The sequence below is a fragment of the Cinclus cinclus genome, chromosome 3 (assembly GCF_963662255.1).
Source record: "Cinclus cinclus chromosome 3, bCinCin1.1, whole genome shotgun sequence".
Lineage (NCBI taxonomy): Eukaryota > Metazoa > Chordata > Aves > Passeriformes > Cinclidae > Cinclus > Cinclus cinclus.
In genome coordinates this window covers 52,357,269-52,377,525 of record NC_085048.1, presented here as the reverse complement: position 1 = coordinate 52,377,525, position 20,257 = coordinate 52,357,269, and the positions used below count along the sequence as shown (strand labels likewise).

General features: G+C 38.5%; 1 protein-coding gene across 1 annotated transcript; it reads left to right on the top strand.

Annotated features, from left to right (window-relative positions):
- The first annotated feature begins 11,414 nt into the window (after nucleotides 1–11,414).
- On the top strand, nucleotides 11,415–19,844 carry KIAA0408 (KIAA0408 ortholog). The gene is made up of 6 exons (XM_062488799.1): nucleotides 11,415–11,505; nucleotides 11,692–11,888; nucleotides 14,572–14,913; nucleotides 15,258–15,337; nucleotides 16,503–17,877; nucleotides 19,674–19,844. The coding sequence occupies exons 1-6, from the start codon at nucleotides 11,415–11,417 to the stop codon at nucleotides 19,842–19,844; spliced, it is 2,256 nt and encodes a 751-aa protein (XP_062344783.1).
- The last annotated feature ends 413 nt before the right edge of the window (nucleotides 19,845–20,257 follow it).

Here is a 20,257-nt window from a genome sequence, read left to right as displayed (position 1 = left end):
TCTTGTTATTGCTAATGAAGTTATCCGATGTTTTGTAAGTCTCTTGCTATGTTAATTTACTTTGTGCTGTCTTGCTAGTTTACAGTCGAAGTAGTTGCCAGGTGAAGCTGAAAGCTATTCTTATTCTTATGCTGACTAATTAGCCTTTTGTTTCCTTGTATCAGAAAGTCACAGACACAGTGAGTTTAAAGCTAATCAATTACTCTACATGTATTGCATGAAATCAAACAGAGACGGCGTTTGGCATGCTCACTTTCTGATCTAGCAGTAGCTCTGAGCTTGTAGAGCTCCCATTAGCTGAAAGGCAGAATTCTGCATGGACTTACACAAATTTGAAACAAACTAATTAGTATTTCTTCTAAACAAATAACAACAATTGAACATTTAACAATTAGATATTTCAGCGCTTAACCATGCAGAACTCCTACTGATGTAAATGGGAGATGGGCACTTCGTCCCTCCACAAGCATAGCCTGATTCACTATTTATTTTGTTGAAATTTTGGACTTGCTATTCCATTAATTGACTGTTCTCTTTGTCTTTGTATTTACTTTCCCAGATGTTCCAGCCTATCATTTTACTTATTCTCATCCTTGTATTATTTTCATCCCTTTCATACACAACAATATTTAAACTTGTCTTCCTTTTTACACTGTTTTTTGTACTGTAAGTCATTCATCATTTACTGTTCATTGTAGTGTTATTTTCAGTTTGTTTATTTTGTCCACCCTCCAAGATAAGAAGTGCAAGAGACATAGTTTCTGTAATAACCACTGCTGTAAAAACACTGAAGACTACTTGTTTGCCAAAACCAAAGCCAAACCAAAAAACCTGCAAAAAACATACCAAAAAGTCATCCAGTTGAATAGGAAACCTGCTCACTGCAGTATTCCAGGTAAGCAAACAGAAAATGGGATTTTTTACTTTGTCTGTTTTTTATAAGTTTTGAATAAAAAATTTCTGTGGACTGGAACCAATTTAATATTCATTAATTTGCGCCAAATCAGAAACAAAACAGAAATATGCAGAGTGGGTGTGAGGACTTGGTTACTTTCCTCTTCCCACTCCTAGAAAAAGAATTTGTGTTATAGCTGCATATTAATAGTAAAGCCACATTCTGTGTGTATTCTGCAGTTTTATGTCAGAGCTTGTATGTATATTTTACATAAGCATGATGAAAATGTTTTTCAGCACTGTATTACGTGGATTGGGCCCCACAGAGGGGACAAAATCAAAACAGTTGGTATACAGAGTGCTATATGTGGAACTGTGGCCAGGAACTGGAGCCTCTGAGAATGAGATGCATGAGGAGAAGGTATCAGAGTAGCTGATGAGTCTTCTGATATAGGCTGGCTGCATTCTCTCTGTGCTCTAGAAAAATGGCCATGCTACAGTCTGGCTTGAATTGATGAGAGTCATGTAAGTCACCTTGGCTATTGTCCAGTTTGTCAGGTAACATTTCCCAATCTATGGCCACCACGGCTCTACTTTCTCTCTCCAGACTTCAGCATGAGTTTTGAATGGACATTGTAACTCTTGGTTTGCTGAATGATCCCTGTCTAACCATGCCATTGGTAGCCAGTGACCATAGTGAGGGAAGCTTGTGTACATCAATAGTCACTGAATATTCCTATCTTCCCTGGGAGAGGCTGAAGTAAGAGTGCAGGTGACTCATTCCTTTTTTTCACACTTAAGGCAGTTCCTACAAGCAGTAGATCTCCCACTATGAAAACCTCATCTGAAATGCCCAATGGAGCTCACTTTTCTGTTTCATTCAACCCATGCTGAAACCACTGAGTCCCACAAATATGAATTCTCCAAAGGTCAGCAAGCATGTGTATTAATGACAGGTCTTTTTCTGCACTTTCCATGTTGAATAATGTAGTAGTAGAGAGTGGTAATAAATAAAGCAGCTGTTTTTCTAACTAGTGGCAGGGATTCCCTTTGATTTATCATGTTAGGTCTCTGTGCACTTAATTCATTCCCCAGTGAGAACAGTTCATCTCCATGCCTAGGTTGTGCTCTGCTACCTGAAATATTTGAGAAGCCATTTTGAGCGAAAATCCTCAGAGAGCAGCAAGAGATGGGATAATAAATTTTTTGTTATGAGGATAAAAAAAATAGTAAAAATATTCATTATTAAGAAATATTGTATTTTTCTGTTTGTATTTTTTCTTTTAGCTTTCCCTCAACATAATCTGCAGGTGCAGTAACCTTGATCAGTTATATCACTCAACTCCCTGATTTAATCCAAATACTTATTACTACCAGGGAGGGTTGTCATCATTATCCTTTTTACAGTTAGTGAGACATCTAAAGGAAATTATAATCAATATATGTGAGATTAATAGATAGCTTTGATTGGCTTCCCAGTTTAGAATAAAGTCAGGCCCAAAGTAATTCTGAGGAGTTTCTAAGATGCTCTAATTTATGCAGTTATCAAAAATAAGGTTCCACATATTAAAAACTATAATGGCAAAATACAACCAAGCTGTAATTCACAGTGAATTTCTGTAACTGGAAAAGGCCTTTCATTTTTCAGCAGCATCTGGAAATACTAGGACCTTTTGCCCATGGAGTTCCAATTTGGACATTAAATATACAATCATTTGAGGCTTAAAATTGTCACACCAAATCTTAGCACAAGACTGATTTTTTCAGTGTCTTTCTGCTTTAGTATCTCTGGTGGAGGAAAAACCAATCATTTGTGTTTTCTTAAATGTTACTGTCACAATTTCCATAAGAGAGAAAAAGTCATACTTAATGTAAGATCTGAAGTTCTGGGCTTCTAGTTTTTAACTCACACTTGCTTATAACTTTATTGGTGTTGTATATAGCAAAAATGATAAGAGAAGGTTTGATTTACAGAGAGTGTATCAGTAAGAGTAATACTCTAAAGTAGTAATACACTGAATTCATACATTGAATAAATCTTGGAAAGTAATTGGGAAACATTTGTTTATTTCTCACAAAACAGAAAAGGTAAGAATGAAATTACTGAGATGAGAGGCGGAGATAATCTTTGCACAGCACAAATGGGGCAGTTAAATCCCATTGATTTCTCAGTGTTTTTCTTGCATAAAAGCTGGAGTTTTCCATCAGACATCAACAAAGCTAAATCAAAGCTGAGACCTTTTGGGACATTTAGGGAGCTATTGCACAGGCAGCAATCTGAAATTAAAGCATCCCAAATCATACAAAATTATTTTAGAAGCTCCCCACAGTCTTTGATTCTCTCACGAGCAAGGAGAATGGTGAGGAACCTCATAGAGAAATCTCAGTGAGAAACGAAATGTTTTTTTCTTGTCCTTTTGCATTCAGATTGAAGGGAGTGATTTGAGCTGATCTGTTTCACACCAAATATTGCGCAACTTTAGAGAATGCTAACAGAATGAGTATGGACATTTATCCATAGCCAGAAGATAAGATCTAGTCACAGAAATAAGTGTTCTATGTCTTGCTAAATTGAAATAACTTGATATTACGAAATGCAATAATTATACTTGCCAAGAAAGGAAGCAGATTCTCCCCATTCAGTAACTGGCCTGGTGGGCAAAGACCATCATACAGGTGAGTGAGCAAATGCACCTGAATACATCAGCATCCTCTAGCAGGACGCATTGGAGTCAGGCAGGACAGAGACAGACAGAACACTGCTGATTCACTGACTCTGCCTGCTGCACAGCTCGGAGTTCTGAAGAGAAAGAGTAAGAGGACTATAGATTTTGTTTTCATGTGGCAAGAGGTGGATATGCCAGGTTACCTATCAGCTGAAATCTCATTTAGCAGATTCACAGTTCCTATTTTGGAATATTCTAGTTTATTATTAATGTTCCAGGGGGAAAAAAGTCATGGAATTTGAACCATAAGATTGCTTTAATTTAGCATTTCCCTGAAATATTAAATTTCTGCTTCCTATGTTCCCAGGGGATTTATTTTGTGTTCTTTCCAAAGGAAAAGATCTTGCTTCTGTATACCTAATTATGATATTTTTGCACTTGTGCAAATTGGCATTATCTACAATGAATTTTTATGTGATTTAAGGAATAGGTACATTTTTTCCTGTAATGCTACCAGAAAAATTAAATTAAATTTGTTTCCTGCTTAGAGCTAGTCCTGAATGCCCTGACAAAATCCCTTTACAGATATTCTCTTTTACTGCTACTGAAAAATTCCCATTATGTTAGAATGACTGTTCTCTCCAGCCTCAGAGATATTTCTTTCAACCAAAAATATCCATGCCTGAAGCTCCAGTTGAGAGATAGAATAAGTGTCTGCTGACACATGTCACCAGTGCTTCAGAATCAAAACTAGAAGAGAGCAGGTGTTATAGTGCAGAAATATGCCTGGCAGTCGGAAAATAGAAAATTGCCAAAAACATGGCTGTCTAGATATGAGTTATAAAAAGAGATGAACTGCTCATGAACTTCAGGAGTTGTTTATGAAAACAAGTAGAGCTTCAGGGTATTACATGCCCTTCTCCTTAATCACCCCAGAATCTGATAGGTGAGTAGGAGACTTCCAAAGGCATCAGTATCAGGGACGTAGTTCCCATTGGCTTACATTTCTGTCTGTGATTTATTGGCAGGGGAAGTGATATTCAAATCCAACTTTTGCCATTACACATGCAGTTGCCTATGGGGAAAAATTACGGTGGCTCTATTTAAAGTAAACATCTAAAGTATCTGCCACCAATTTCCAATGTAACCTTGGAGCAGTGACATGACATAACACTTAGTTGTCTCTATTTCTCCACTGAGTTATATCCAATTGCAGAAGCACACAACAGTAAGAGGAGACAGAGTCTGTATTCCTTCTGCTCATTTCCCATTATATATATCCACTCCCAAGGTGTATGTACCAGGATTATCAAGGTGTACATCATTCAGGAATCTAATGGTGAGGTTGGGTTTATTGCAGTGACAGCAGTGCTCTTCTTCCTTCTTGTAGCTAGCTTTTTTGTGGACGTAGCAGAATGGGTGTGCCCTAACTAAGCTGGTGCAGCACAACCAAAGATGCCCTGAATTGGTGTTCAGTACATTTATTAGCCACAGATTATAGCCCATGCTGAAACTCATGCTGCTTTGTCTCCAGTCTTGCATGTTGAAGAGCAATTTCACAGAGGTCTTGTTTAAAATGCCCTTGCATTTTTTTTTTTGTTGAGGTGTTGACTTTTGACCCAAGCAGTGCTGGTAGCAGATATAGACAAAATATACTTTTCCTGTGGAAGCAGTATGTTGGATGCAATAAGCCTACAGCAATCTTCCTGATTATTTTATGTGTGCTAGATACCAAGAAGCCACATTTGCTGCTCTGTATGCTGATGCTGGAGGAGGGACAGTAGGGATAGTCTCTGTTGAATGATTTCTTATCCTTAAAAGCAGAATTCTCTACTACTACACTTAAGGGTATATAGAACAATGATCCCATGTTTTTGCAACTCATTTTGTGTTTTCTTTGTCTCACCCTTTCCATATTAGGATGAAATTAACATTAACATGTCCCTTTGATCTATGAGATGGGTCCAGTGCTTGTCTTCTAATGAGCCCCTGAGTCTCACACATTTCAAATTCCTCACACAGACAGAAATGTAGGTTTTTGCCTGACTGAGAACTCAAGCCTGGGTTTTATTTATTTTTATTGTTTTTTCTTCAAAAATTCCACATATCAAGACAAGAGGCATGGAGTTAGCTATATTAAAGACACAAGAATAATAGCCTATGCTGATGAATAAGAATTAAAAAATATGTCCGAAGAATCTGCCTTCATGTGCAGTAATGCAGCTGTGCTGGCTTCAGGGAGGAGGCAGTGCTCTGATGCCTGGCCTCCAGCTGTGAGCTCAGTTCTGCTCCCAAGCACTCCAGCTTCAATCCCAGCCATGTCAGCTGGCACTTGGGACCTAACTTCACAAAGGAGAGTCGTACTGTTTCTTTAGATTTAAATCCTCAGAGTTTAGAGTCTAGTGATTTTCTTCAGGAACATTCAGTTTTGTACTTGGGGCATATTTGTTCAATTTTTAGATCATCTTTACCATTTTCACAAATAGCCCAAGTACCATTATTTAAGTTACGTGGGAGCAGAATAAACAACTAATTAATGTATTTGCTGAGACTTACAGCTAGACCATATAAGGAGAAAAAATGCGTTTTCCCTGAGAACTGGCTTGGTATTTACTATAAAATGCACCCAGACTTAAAATCCTTATACTGGATTTTATAATGGATTTTATCAGATAAAACCTTACTGTTCTAACGAGGAGAGTGCTGACTAAGCAAAAGATGTGTGAATCCTCATATTGTGCCCTGTTTTTCACTGATCCTCTTGTTATCAGCTGCACTGGCCACAAAAATATGTCCCTGCTTAGGGCATTCCAAGACAATTCCAATTCCGTCGGACAGCAGAATTTGTCCAGTTTTATGCTGCCTGAATCAAGTATTTTGTGGCCCTTCTCCAGGCACACATGGGGCAAAATGCTCCCTGAAAGGTGAATTTGCCGCATGTCTGCAGACACACCCAAGGGGTCCCTCTCGGGTGTGCCAAAAATTGAGATGAGTTTAACCCACAGTGCAGCAGGAAAGTTACCATGGTGGTCAGACCTGAGGAGCAAGCTGGGCTCCTCCTGCCCGCGGCTCAACAGGGGGAGCAGCTGAATTTTGCTGCTCTGCATTCAGGGTCTCCTGTGGACTTTCACTTGCTGGATTGGTTTTGTCACACCCCCTTCCCTCATCCTATGCCAGCACTTGCTATGGACATTCCTAGGGATTTATATCCAGCCCAAGGTGTTTTTGGACCTTTTTTACCAGCCTATTGCCAGAGATGAATTTCCCTGTTCAAAGGAGATTTTTCATCCTGTTTCCAGTGCTTTACTTTGCTGAGATACAAAGTGAATTAACAGACTGTAGAATCTGATCCAGAAACTTTGTAAAGTATCAGGAATATTTGGGTATATCCCAAAGAAACCGTTACTGCCATTCCCAGAATGCAAGACAGTAGGATTACACAGTGCCCAATAATTCTGCATTTCATAAGTGAGAGCATATTTAGAATGCAGAAAAAGATTTTAGGGAGGAGTGTTTTTTTCTTAGCTCTTTAGTATAGCTGTTAAGCAACAAAACCACTGCTTTAAACACAACTCCTTTTACAAAGCAGTTAAGGAGGATCAAGTTGCAAAGCTCAAAATGATCATACTAAAAAATATAACCCTGAAAACTGGGTCTGGAAGACAGCAAAATATCTTCCTTTGCAGCACAGACAACAATAAAAGAAACCTGAAATTGCCTGTTGTCATAGCTTTGATATTAACACTAGCTGCTTCGACAAGCTTTAAAGACTGGACTGCACTATAAGCCCTAAAAATGTCCTGGACTTGGAGTTGTTTACACAAAATATGAGGAGATATAAAGTTACAAAGCTGGGGGTTGGAAGAGATGGCTTTAAAACCATCCTCCGTGCACTGACGTCACGTGCTAGCCAGCTGCAGGGATGATGCTGAACGGAACTGTTTTCCAGTTTGCAAAAGTTGAGGATTTATTCAGAGTTGCAAATGCTGCCCCAGTTGAAAGGTTGTGTCTTGCTTAGCTTTCTTACTTCTTTTAAAGATCAAGAATCACAGAACAGGATCCCTGCTAGCTCTGCGTTTCATTGCTTTCTCTGCTGCCTGGAAATGGACTGAAATACTCCTAAACGATTTCTTATTCCATGAAAGGTATGGTTGCAGTTTGTTTCAAATCAGTGGTTTTGAACAGTTAAGATTTAAAAAGAAGGCAGATTACTGATGTGGCAAAAAGTTTTTTAAACATTCCCTCTTAATGTTATTTATATGTAATGTGAAGTTCCTATGTGTTATATATTTTCTTTATTCTTAAAGTTCTGTTAGTTTTTTCAGTGCAGGCATAGTTATAATAACAGAATAGGGATGACAGCATTGTATGCACTTAAATTCTTTTCTTTTCTTTTCTTTTCTTTTCTTTTCTTTTCTTTTCTTTTCTTTTCTTTTCTTTTCTTTTCTTTTCTTTTCTTTTCTTTTCTTTTCTTTTTTCTTCTTTTTCATCTGTTTTCTTTTATTTTCTTTCTTTTCTTTTCCTTTCTTTTTACTTTTATTCCCTTCTTTCTTTTTTTCCTTCTTTTTTATTTCTCTTTCTTTCACTCTTTCATTTCTCCCTCTTTTCTTTCCCTTCTCTCACTCAACTGTACTTTCTTTTAATTTATAAAGTGTATGTTATTGTGACACATGGCACACATTAATAATTGAACAAATACAGATGTTTACAATTTTCATAGTCATCCAAAATACAGCACTTATTTGGAAATATAATTTGATTGTATTTTTCTTCTTTAAAAACAAGGGAAGATTTGTGTATCTGAATGATTATGCACATCCAGTCTGATAAAACTGTTGAAAAATAACATCTAGATGATGTCAAGCAGATTATTTTAATAAGTTGCTAGAGGTTGTTTGCAATCTATCTTGTATTTTTAATATCTGGTTAGAAAGGGTAAGACATAGGGGAATAATGACTAACATCAAATAGTTGCTTAAAGCAGTTTTTGCTTGAGAGGAGGAAGGGCTAAAGGAAAAGTTAAGGGAAAATGCAGCTGATGCAGACAAAATTGATTATTTGCTTAATTTGATTGCTGTAGTGAGCTTCTGACCTTGTCTAGGACATGCAGACATTGCCAATACTGCAAGAGCACAGATATTGTTCTGATCCACAGAGCAAATGGTAATGTGGCATTTTACATGCTTTAGCCATGTGAAATATGCATGGGGAAATCTTGGTGCACTGTACACACAGAGGGTGTATTACCAGGACTGCACATTGTACTCCACCAAAATAACCCCAAACAAACCCAAAGGAAACACCAAGAAAAGAAAGTGGGGGGAAAGAGAAGTAGGAATGGAAGTCAAAGTCTCTGAGGAACTGATCCAATGTACAATAGCTGCAAAGCTGTATAGTCATCCAGCTGCTAACATCAATAAACAGGAGTTCTCTTCTCTGAATTTATGTCAAGAGGAAATCAGAGAAGCCTAAGAAACAATACAAGCCTTTTGTGGATCTTAGAGCTACAAGTGACCATCTGTAACTTCTCTATCCTCTTTCAAGACTTGACTTCCTTCTGACAGTCCTCAGTCTACTTTCATAATCAGAGTTCCATAAGAGACAATTTGAAAATTGTTAAGATAAATGCCAACATGGCAATAGTAGTTTCCAGCACTGAGGAAACACCAGAGGCCTTTTCAATGCTATATTCATGCTTGAAAGCAGTACATATTATATAATTTCTTATGACTGTAAAAACAAATATGCTCTACTGTATTGACCTTTCTAGTAATAATTCTAGTAATATGTGACTGACTAAAGCAAGGTCATTATTACTAATAGTGCCCTAGCAACATCACCACTTGTGCAAGTTGTTGACAGATTATGTCTGCCTGCCTTGTTCATGACTGTACAGCATTTAAACATGGGGGTTTTAATTTTTTTCTGATGTGTGTTTGTATAAGAATTATAGTGGAGCAGAGATTTGACTTTTGTTTATTTCTCAGAGGTATCCTGAAATGTTCTAAAGATATAAGTATAGTGAAAAAAAATCAAATTATGGTGCTAAAAATTGCAACATTTGAATTAGCAAAGTGAGAAAATATTGCAGTATTCTTAAAGTTCATTATCAATAGATGTTTAGATTGCCATAGATCTTAAGTGTAATAGAATTTTTTTGCAGGTTGTTTTTGGTCAATGCTTACTGGAGTTTGGCAAAAAACTGAAACATTGGCCTGGAGAGGTGCAGTCTCTGCAGCCTGGCTGCATTCCCTAAGAGGCCATGAGCAAACCAGTACTTGGCTTCTTTTTTGATGAGAATTCTGTGCCATTTTTCAGCAGCTCCTAGTTTCAAGGAGTTTTAGGGTTCTATGAAATTGCTCTGTATGCTTTTAGGCAGGGGAAAAAAAGAAGGGTTTGAAATCTGTAGGTAGTTGAGAGACATATTGTCATTTCAGAACTCCAAGGCAGGTGCTTGGGGTAGGTTGTTCTGCAAGTCCTGAGTTAGGGCTGGGCCCATGATGGTTTGGGAGATCCTGTGGGAGGACTTCCTCCCACATCCAAAGACCATCCAAAGACCTAGGTAACCTGCTGGATTTCATCTGAGCTCTTCTGCTTACTTGTACATGAAAGCAGCTGACTCCACGTTTGGCATTGTCTTCCCAGTCAGCTGAAATAAAGCAGACACTGGCAAATGGTGATCACATGGTAGCCACAGCTACATCGATAAGACTTGCCAGTAACATATGGGATGGGGAAGAACTTTGCTCAGGAATTAATTTTTACACATCATAGAAAAGGTGAGCAGTAAAATCAGCAGTTCCTGTGAGTTGACAATCATTAATCATCAGTCAGGGAAATGAACAAATTGCAGAAAGGTAAACTGGGCTTACTCCTCTGATAATTCAATTGCCTACCTATTTGATTTCTGGCAGGAGAAGAAAACAATGCAGAGGCATTTTATTACTAGAACTAGATTCCATTACCACCTAGGTAACGCAACCACTGGCCTTGAGAGCTGAAGTTAACAAACACAAGTATCAACGCCTGTGTACCAGGCATTATATCACAGGAGCCATCATAACTGAAAGAATGTGTGTTATGTCAGCCTTGCTGGCATAGTAAATGTGCTGATGGAAATGGGATTTCTAGTGTAAAGCCCAAGAAATCAAGAGGAGCACAAGGCCTGTAAGATTTGTAACTGCTTTGCTCCAAAGTCAGATAAGGAGATCTAAAATATTTCCCTTAAAACTTGCCTATTTAGTGGGTCAATTAATATATTTTCATTTACAATCACTAGGATGCTAAAGACTTCTGAAGGGGAAGAAGAAACTGAAGCACTAGATAGTCAAATATTCTGAGAAAAGTTTTGAACTAGATTGGAGTTAGTGCTATTGGAGATTTTTTTCTAGTTTGTCCTTTGCTGGTCCTGAAACTAACATTTGTAGATTTAGATTTGTAAATCCAAAATTCTTGAACCATTTTTGGTGACCTTCCATCCCTCTATATAAATGATTTCTACTGCATATATGTTTGTACCTGTTATTAGCTTTCCTGTTCTGTCTTCCTTCATGAATTCCAAAGCATTAATTTAGCCATGAGAATTCCCTGCATATATTGTTTGCAGTCTTCAATTGCCAAAAGGAATGTACCAGTCCTTGTCGTGCTCCTTGCATGCGTGCAAGGAGCTTATGAGCAAATGTGATACTTTTACATTGGCAGTTGTCTTTTGAACAAATATAAAAATAGCTTTCACCCTCAAGGACAGATATTGCAGGATCCCAAGGTCCTGAAGTGCCGTTCAATATTATATGGACTCAAATTCATTGAAAACACATTTATAGTGAAGAGTAATGGCTAAGATGCAAAGTGATGATGGTACAGAGCCTGCTGTGGCAGATGTTACCAAAACCTGTGATGCTGAATGTGTTCCACTTCCCCTTACCAAAGGCATCTCTGCCTTTGGGTTTATGTCCTATAATGCTTAATTCATCCATATGTGAGTCACACTTGAGACAAATTTCAAGCAATTGTATAACACTGTCTCCTGCAAACTCATTTCAGTTATTAATTTTGGGAATTTTCTTGGTTGTCTTTGTTCCCTGAAAGCTAGAATAAAACATAAATAAGACTTATTCTCATAAACTTCCAGGAAACATTCAGGGAAGAGAGAAAAAAAGCAGAGCTGTCTTTGCTGTTGCACAGACTTTAGCCATGGACCTGCGTGAACAACTGGAGAATACTGAGAGGAACTGGAGCAAAGAAAAAATGGAATTGCTGGAGAGATTTGACAATGAAAGGAAAGAATGGGAATGTCAATGGAAGGTCATGCAGAAGAAAATAGAAGAGGTACTTTTAAACAAAAATATGAGCACTACCATTTTCACTTGGGGTGAAGTTATATGGAGTCACTTCATTATTTTTTCTGTATTTTATCCTATTTCTTGTGTGTCACTGGAAGTTTGTAATAGCTGATAGTAGGATGAAAATCCTGGGATTAAGCAGTATTTGCAATTACTCATTTAACAGTCATGAATACAAGGTAGGAGATGAAATGTGGCTTTGTGAGCTGTGAGATTATTGGCTGACAATATTTATGCTGGTGACAGTTCAACTGGGCATGAGCCATGTTGGCTATATTGCACGTACTTTTTTCAAGTAAATGCTGAACAATATGGGGTTTAGAAAAATGCATATTTAGTAGCAAAAAATGTAGGTATCATAATTATCTAGCAAAAAGGCTTTAGATGGCACAGGCCTTCTGGGGTAAATGTTAATAGTAAATATATATGAAATACTGCATGATGCAGAATTATTCTGGCTGTTCCTTTTATGGATGACTCTTGGGAGAGAAAACTGGTACATTAAATAGCATGAAAGTTCTGAAACCACTTGTGTTTACACATGCTAGCAAACAGTCCCTGCTATTTGCAATGCATCTCCTTCCAGAAATAGTCATAGCAATTATTTATTATTCTTTTATCCCCAAATTGTCCCTGCAGCCAAACCCTCTGACACTCTCTAATGCATTAACTGTGTCTGCTTGGCAGCTACAGAGGCAAGTTTTTTCATTAGTGAGCTTTCCACATTTTTCATCTAATATACACATGGAGTTGTTTCACTTGCTCTCTGCCAGCACTGTCTTGTGGCTGAGCAACACAGGAATGTATGGCAGAGATTGCTCACATGAAGCTGAGAAGGAAAATGGTCAGAGCCAAAGGTATTGCAGCCATACCCTGCCCATTAAACCAGCTGGCAACAGAACTCCAAGGTGTCATATCTTATATTTTACCCACAATTCTTGCAGACTTTGGTATAATGGGCTTTGTTGCATTTTGTCTTTTGTGTTAGGTCTATTCTGTGCAGTCTTCCCTAATTTCATGGCCAAGCTGAGAATGATTCAAAAGTTAGTAATGTGATCAGTATATGTAGTAGAATTTAATTTTCTTACATATATGAGCTGATTTGGAATGACAGTAATGAGAAGGTATTCTAGCTATTAGTAGACCTGACAATGTCAGCAAGGACTGTTTTCATAGTATTCTTTATTAGCAGGGAGATTAGGAAAGCATGACAGAGACAGATAAAGAGATAAAGAAATTAATGGGACTGAGGGGAAGAGAATGAAGCAATTTTCTGGCTACTGCAGGGCCAAACAGAACTGCAGATTATACCCCAAGGTTATCGGAATCCTAAGGTCCACACTTAAGTTGTGACTATAGCTGCTGCTGATTTCAGATGCCTGACATTTCTTCTCCACAAGCCACATGGCTGGAGAAAAGGCCATCACCTGTAGAAGGATTTCCTTAATAAAATTTGTGCTCATTTATCAGCTTGTATTTTAATTTGGCAGTTTTCTCTAGCCCATCAAACCTAACTTAATTCCTCCAGGAAGACATGTGGTGTTTAGCAGATGATATTATGGGGTAGTATCCTTCCTTCTTACTGCTATGGTGAATCCATATGAGGCTCTTATTTCTTGGAAATGGAAAAGTTCAGCCCTCAGTTTCCATGAGCAGCTGGGCTTTTGGAGTGAAATCTGAAAACCCAGGATGAGATCAAGTGTTAAGTCTCTGAACGTGAGAATACTTCTGATCCACAGCACTACCCATGAAATGGCCACATGTTCTGCATGTTGTTATTCTTTTCCACTGTCCTTCCAAAAGTTGTTGTGATGGCCTTGTGCATTGTAAGAGGGCAGGCAGATGGCTGTTCAGAGGTGTCTGTGTGCTTTCTTCATGACAGCAAGTTAAGAATGAATGTTTATAAAGAGCTGTGGGACTCTTGGCACTGGAAATTATACTGTAAGCAGAAGAGATTTTTATGATGTTACAATTTTTTCTAATTTATAATTTACCATGGTTCCTAGTTTGAATGTGCTGGGTGTCCAGAATTAACACCTTTTCATTTACTAATGAAGCCACTGGATCTCAGCAGATAGCATGAAAGAAGAGGGTGGCAGCACATTGCCAAATCATACCATTCTGCAGTACTGAGTTATCACTCCAGTCACAGGGAAGAATTCCACTTGTCTGAGAATTAAGAGTCTGCTCTTGTGCAGATGGTACTGTATTTGATGAGAATTCACTTCCTCTCCTTCAGATAATATTAATAGGCTGTAACATAGGCAGAACACTCTCTCACCAGCACATTCCCCCACATTCCCTATCCATCAGATCACAGTTGTGTCCGCCACTTAGTGTGCTGATAATACTTGGAAAACAAACACATGGCTTTTGGCTCAAGGCAGGGCCAGTTATCTCATGAGATCTCTTCCAGTGCCAGCCATGGGTGGAAGACATTAAAATTATGGCAGCGAGTTTGAGGATGGTAACAGCCTTATCCTGTGGCAATCATGGTGTTTGAATTATCACACTAGGTCACGCAGCACTTTCTTACTAACACGTGTAGAATTTTTCTAATCAGTGCTACTGAATGAAGCATCATTCAAAATAGAAGACAAATATGGGGGCTTTGCCATAAAGTTCATTACAATACCATGATTTAATAGAAGGTTATATTGTCTTTTCAGCTTTACCAGGAGGTAAAACTTAGAAGGGAGAGCAATATGACCATCCATGATAGCAAGGCCATTCAGAGCAAGATGCTGCAGCTGTCCATGCATTCCCCTACTTCACAAGAGAGTGACACACTGGAGCTGAACCATCAACACAATGTGGCAAACGACAGAATGGAGAAAAGGAGTCTGCTTGGTATAACAGGACACAAATGGGAGGAACCCAGGCACGAGAGCAGAAACAATACACTCATAATGGACAATCTGGCCTTTGAGGACCATGAGGAACCTGAAAACAGCCTCACCATTAAAACTGCCAAGCAAAATACCAAGAATTATATTAGTGATCTCAATCTAGTAAGTAAAGTATGAGCATGTTTCAGTTACAAGGGGGAGGAAAACACTGAGGACTTTGGCCTGCCAGGTTAAGCTAAAGAACTGATCTTCCTGATTTCAGCTTTCCACAAGTCACTATCTCTACTTGCTCCTAGGTTTGATATCAATGACTGTCTTCTCACTGTTTAAATGTGTTAACAGCATGCTCTTTACTTCTATTCATAAGGTGGGGCTTTTTAGTATCTTTTCTCATACTACTTCCCTCTGCTGTGAATCTTAAATGCAAATGACCACAGGTTTCAAATTAATTCTGGACATGTAATTTTAAATGTATATATTAAAGGACTGTTTTTATATTTATAAAGGCTCTTAAAGAACTTGCCAGAGTCAGTAAAGAATTATGCAGCTATCAAGAGGAAATTCGAAAAAAGTCCAATCACAGAAGGTAAAAACATCTTTGGACTTCTTATATTAAATTAATAATGCTCCTTATGCTTTTCACTTTGAAGGCAGGTTTGCTGTTGGATTTCTTAGTAGGTGGGCAGTTCCTACCCTCCTAGTGTTTCAGTACTCAGCATAAAACATTCAAATGAAATATGCTTAAATATGACACAAAGGCACATTTTACTAGCAAAATGGAATTTATATACAGAATCTACAAATTCAGATTAGTATTTAGATGAGATGAAATTGTATTTGTTTCTAATGGCTGTACAGAGGATTGGGAAAAGGAATAGATATTTCTGTCTGGTCTGTCTTCTTTTCCATGTAGTTTTATACAACACAGTATGGGTTTGTCAAACTGGGAATTTCTTACTTTAAGCCCAAATCTAGCCTTAAGCATGGGGGATGTGTCAGGAACTGATGATCCAAGAGTAGGAAGAAAGAAAGCAATAGAGAGAACCACCATAAATTTTTATTAATGAAAAGATGGCAAGTCAGACCCTGAAAAGTATGGCAAGTGAACATTCTATCATCTGTTAAAAATTCAGTGTTCATTGTCTTTTCTAGCAAGGTAAACACCATACTGCTTCTTGAGTTGTGCAGAAATTCTCAGGTAAAACAGAACCTTCTCAGATGCTCCCAAAGATCACAGGGATTTCTCACACTCCACCATGTGATCAGTTAAAAGTCCGTCACTAATTAATTATTTTAGCTGGGTTACTGTTTGTATCTTTAGAGCAAATGGATTCATAGCTGATGCACAACTTCTAAAGGTGCTTTTTCATCAGATATCAAAAGACAGATCTCATGTGTAAGGTTATGAAACCTAAACAAGGGACACACTGTGTCCTACAGCTTTCTTCATTCAGTTCATAGTCTGGTTCATTAGAACAAGATCCAGTAGCATAGATAAGAAAACAGCCATCTAAAAAACTCAGAAGAATTTTAGTGGCAAAGGAAAAGAATACAAATTCCTTTTCTTGACCTTTCCTCAAATTTTTTGCATGTGTTTTGATTATGTATGTTTCGAGCAGCAAAACAGCTCCCAAACCCTTTTAAGTAGCCAGTGTTAAAACACCTGCTCCTGCAGAGAATTAATCAATGCTGAGGTTCTCTGGAATGTGCCTTATTGCTCATCCCTAAAACACCTCTTCTCTTATTTCCAGAATGAAGTCACTTCCTTTCCTAGGGGAATTTGAGGAAACCCAAAACACAGTTATTCTGCCTGAGATGAACCATGTGTCCTGCGATGAATCACAGACTTCAGTTGCTTTTGAAACAGAGGAACATAATAATAGGAAGAACCTGATGAGCTCCACCAGGGCTTTGAAGGACATTTCTTACGATAGTCTTACTAGTGACATAGGAACAGATTTCAGACCTTGGCAAAAGAAAGAAGCTCCACCAGTTCCTCCACGGAGCACTTCTCGGCACCTAACAAACTCACTTTCTGCAGTCATACAGCTTTCAGAAGTACACATAAGAGATCCAGGCATCAAAAGCAATTGCAAGGCTCAGGATTGTTGTAATGGGGGGAAACTGATAAATCCTTCACCTGCAGACAAAAAAAAATCTTTAGTAGCCTGTGCAAATGAAGGACAGGTTGTGAAAGTCCCTGTGATGGTAACTACTGCAGTACCTGTAACCAAAAATGAGTGCAATGTTCCAACAAGTTTCTGCCACAATACATGGACATATGATATGGGCAAGCTTGGAAAAAACAATAAAAATGAACTTTCCCCACTGTCAGCCCAAAAGAGTTGTTCAGATGGAAATATGGCCCAAAGCAACAAGATGCATCAGAAGCAAAACACCAAGTCTCACAGCAGCCCTTTTTATAGTAATGACTTTTATGCCCCTGCTACCTTGCACAATGATCTTTTGGAAGACACCAGGTATATTTTGGGAAAGACCCAAAGAAATGAAATGCTAGCAGCAAAGATTGATGAGTTTAATCGGACTGTATTTCATACAGATAAATGTAACAATGCTCTGCAGGAAAGTCAGATGCCTCAAAAAGCATCAGAAGATCACAAACCCTGTGGTTCACTGTGTGACTCTGCTACAAGCAGGGCAGAAACTGTAAATACGTCTTGTATTCCAAATCCCAAGCTCCCTGCAGCAAAGGAGCAAGAAACTAACAATCCCAGCAAAGCCATCAGGACAGCAGGGCAACGAAAACACACGAATGGACTTCCAAATACTAGAGGTTATAGGCACATGCTTCACGAGCATGACTGGAGACCAAGTAATTTATCCGGTCGCCCGCGTTCAGCTGACTCAAGGTCAAACTATGGTGTTGTTGAAAAGCTTCTGAAAACCTATGAAAAATCAACAGTGACTTCTCCGTGTAATGCAAAATGTTACAAAGATAAGTGGACACAGGCAAATTCTGAATTCACCAATGAGAGCTGTGAGACACTGAGTCAGTATTTAGAAATGCTCCCAATTGAGCAAGAAAAGCAAGACTTTCCAAGGAACTCAGCCAGGCATATTGGGCAGCAACTCAAGCAAGGAAAAGAGAGAGAGAAGTTACCAGAGGTAAGGTTCATAAGAATGACAAAAACAAAACAATTCCATTTCATAACAAGCCTCAGATTCTAAAATGCAACAGACTAACATATTGTAAATAATTATGTAAAAATAGACACTTTAGGCTAGGATCTGGATGAATCAGGAGCATTTCCTCTGCAGATTGTAGAGTTGTGGGAGGGCAGGAGCGTGTAGGAATGAGCAGTGAAGACACGTGCCAGATTCTTATCCCTGCTGGTGTTCTGTAAAGCTAGTTTTTTACTGCAGTGCAGTTATGCTAAGATTGAACTACTGAGAACTTCGACCAGGTTTTAACACCCTCTCTCCTTCCTTTAGCTGATGTGTTATGTCATAAGATACCCCATAGCTCTTAAGCAGACTTGGCCATGCCTGAAACCCTAGGGTCTTAGATAACATTCTTCAGTACCAAGGGTGCTTCTTGGTTCAGGAATTCCTTGGAACTGCCTATGACAAAGGGTATTGTGACTCCATAAAGTTTCCAGTAACAAAGTAACCTTCTCTTACTCATGTCTCAGTTCCAGCTTCTCCTATATATTCAAGAACAGGCTCAGAGAAACAGAAGAGCATGGCGTGATTAATTAATTTATATTTGGCTGAAGTTTATTTTCAGAAGTTTAGAAATACTGCCTTTGCCAACATCCATTCTTAATGAAAAGACTAACAGATGGTTTGGAAAACACTCTGTAAGTAGCAGGTTCTGTAAAAGTCCTCAAAGAAGACAAAGAGATATCCTCTTGGAATCTCAAAAAAGATAAGGAAAGCATGTTTTGAGCTGGGAAACTTAAATGGGTTCAGGTTGTCAGCTGGTATGCCTTAAACTGTCACAAATTCACAGACTTCAATGAAGCTATATGGATTTAAGCAGCTGAGAATCTGACCTTGCAAATTTTTTTCTGCATGTCTTTCTGACAGCCTTGCTGTGATGCAATGTCTTGCTTAACAGGCACATTTTTGCCTCAGCACAGAAAGAAAAAAGCCAAGAAATCTCTTGATTTCTTTTTCATCCAATAAACTTTTGACAGGGAAACAAATTTTCATCAATTAATATGGAGGAAAGGAATAAAGACCTTTTCCACAGGCTCACTTTTTATATTGTCATTTCTTTCTGTAGAAACAAAGTGTAGAATACTGTCTGACCAGGAGTTACCATTTTAGGTCCAGCAGAATAAATGTCACAGAGATGTAAAGAACTACATGTGGCATGAGGCGCTGGGTTTATTTCATTATTTCCAATTTACATCAATTTAGCTATGATCAAAATCTGTTGAGTTTCCTCTGCATCTATGGCTCTGCTGGTAGACATGACACTGTATTAACACAAAATAACTCTGAATAAGTTGCCAAGTTAGGCAGCTTCACACTGAACTAATGGAAACAGAGGTTCCTGAAATAGGATCTATCAAAAATGCCTGAGTAGTATGTAGATCCTATTCCAGTAATATCAGATGGTATTCTGAGTTCTAGACTTGGAGTATTTTACATCATTCATTGACCAAAAAACTTCCAGAAATGAAAAGATGAGAGGAAATGTCAAATCTTGCACTATCTCTTCATATGTCTCCTTGTGTCTGACACTTGTCTTCATATATTTTTAACCACAACTGATGTGAGAATCCCTGTACATAGAAATAGAGCTATTCTTTTGCATTCTGTGCGTTGCTGCGCTCCTTTTAATAGCTTCCAACCACCTGTTCTGAGGTTACTGCAAATGCCTTTCTGCATTCCCACTGCATTCCATAAAAGCTGTAGCTTGTTAAAACAAGGGCTTGCCTTTTTTGTTCTAGATATGTGTGCCAGCTAAATGTTCAAGTGAGAAGGGCTTCTCCCGTCCCGCTCGGCCAGCAAATCGACGCCTACCTTCCAGATGGGCATCCAGATCCCCATCCGCACCGCCCGCTGTGAGAAGAGCAGTGTACAACTCTGTCTCCTTTCGGTCAGAGACCTCAGTAGTCTGAACCCAGAGCTGGGTTGGATGGCATTGTGAAAGCTCTATGCCTCACTATAACTGTATTTGGTATGTGTCATAGCAACCAGTTCCACACTGTTGTGTTTTGTTCAAGAGTGACCCCCACCACATGCCGGACAAAGCGTTCTGAATCTTAGGTCATCATCACCATGGTCTTCAGTGTTTTTATTGAGATGAAATAGCGACATCCCTGGTTTTCTCTGGGTCTTTTTTGTTTTATTATTAATATTTCACAAGGAATTTGTTTTGAACAACATCTTTCTTAATTTGCCAAACAATTCTGAGTTGCAACAATGTATAGTGCTGTATATTCTGACTCTTCTGCAAACAGCAGAACATAAAGCTGTATGCATGATCATGTGTTTGTAGGTGCATGTGTTGGACTAGGAAGTATACAGGCCT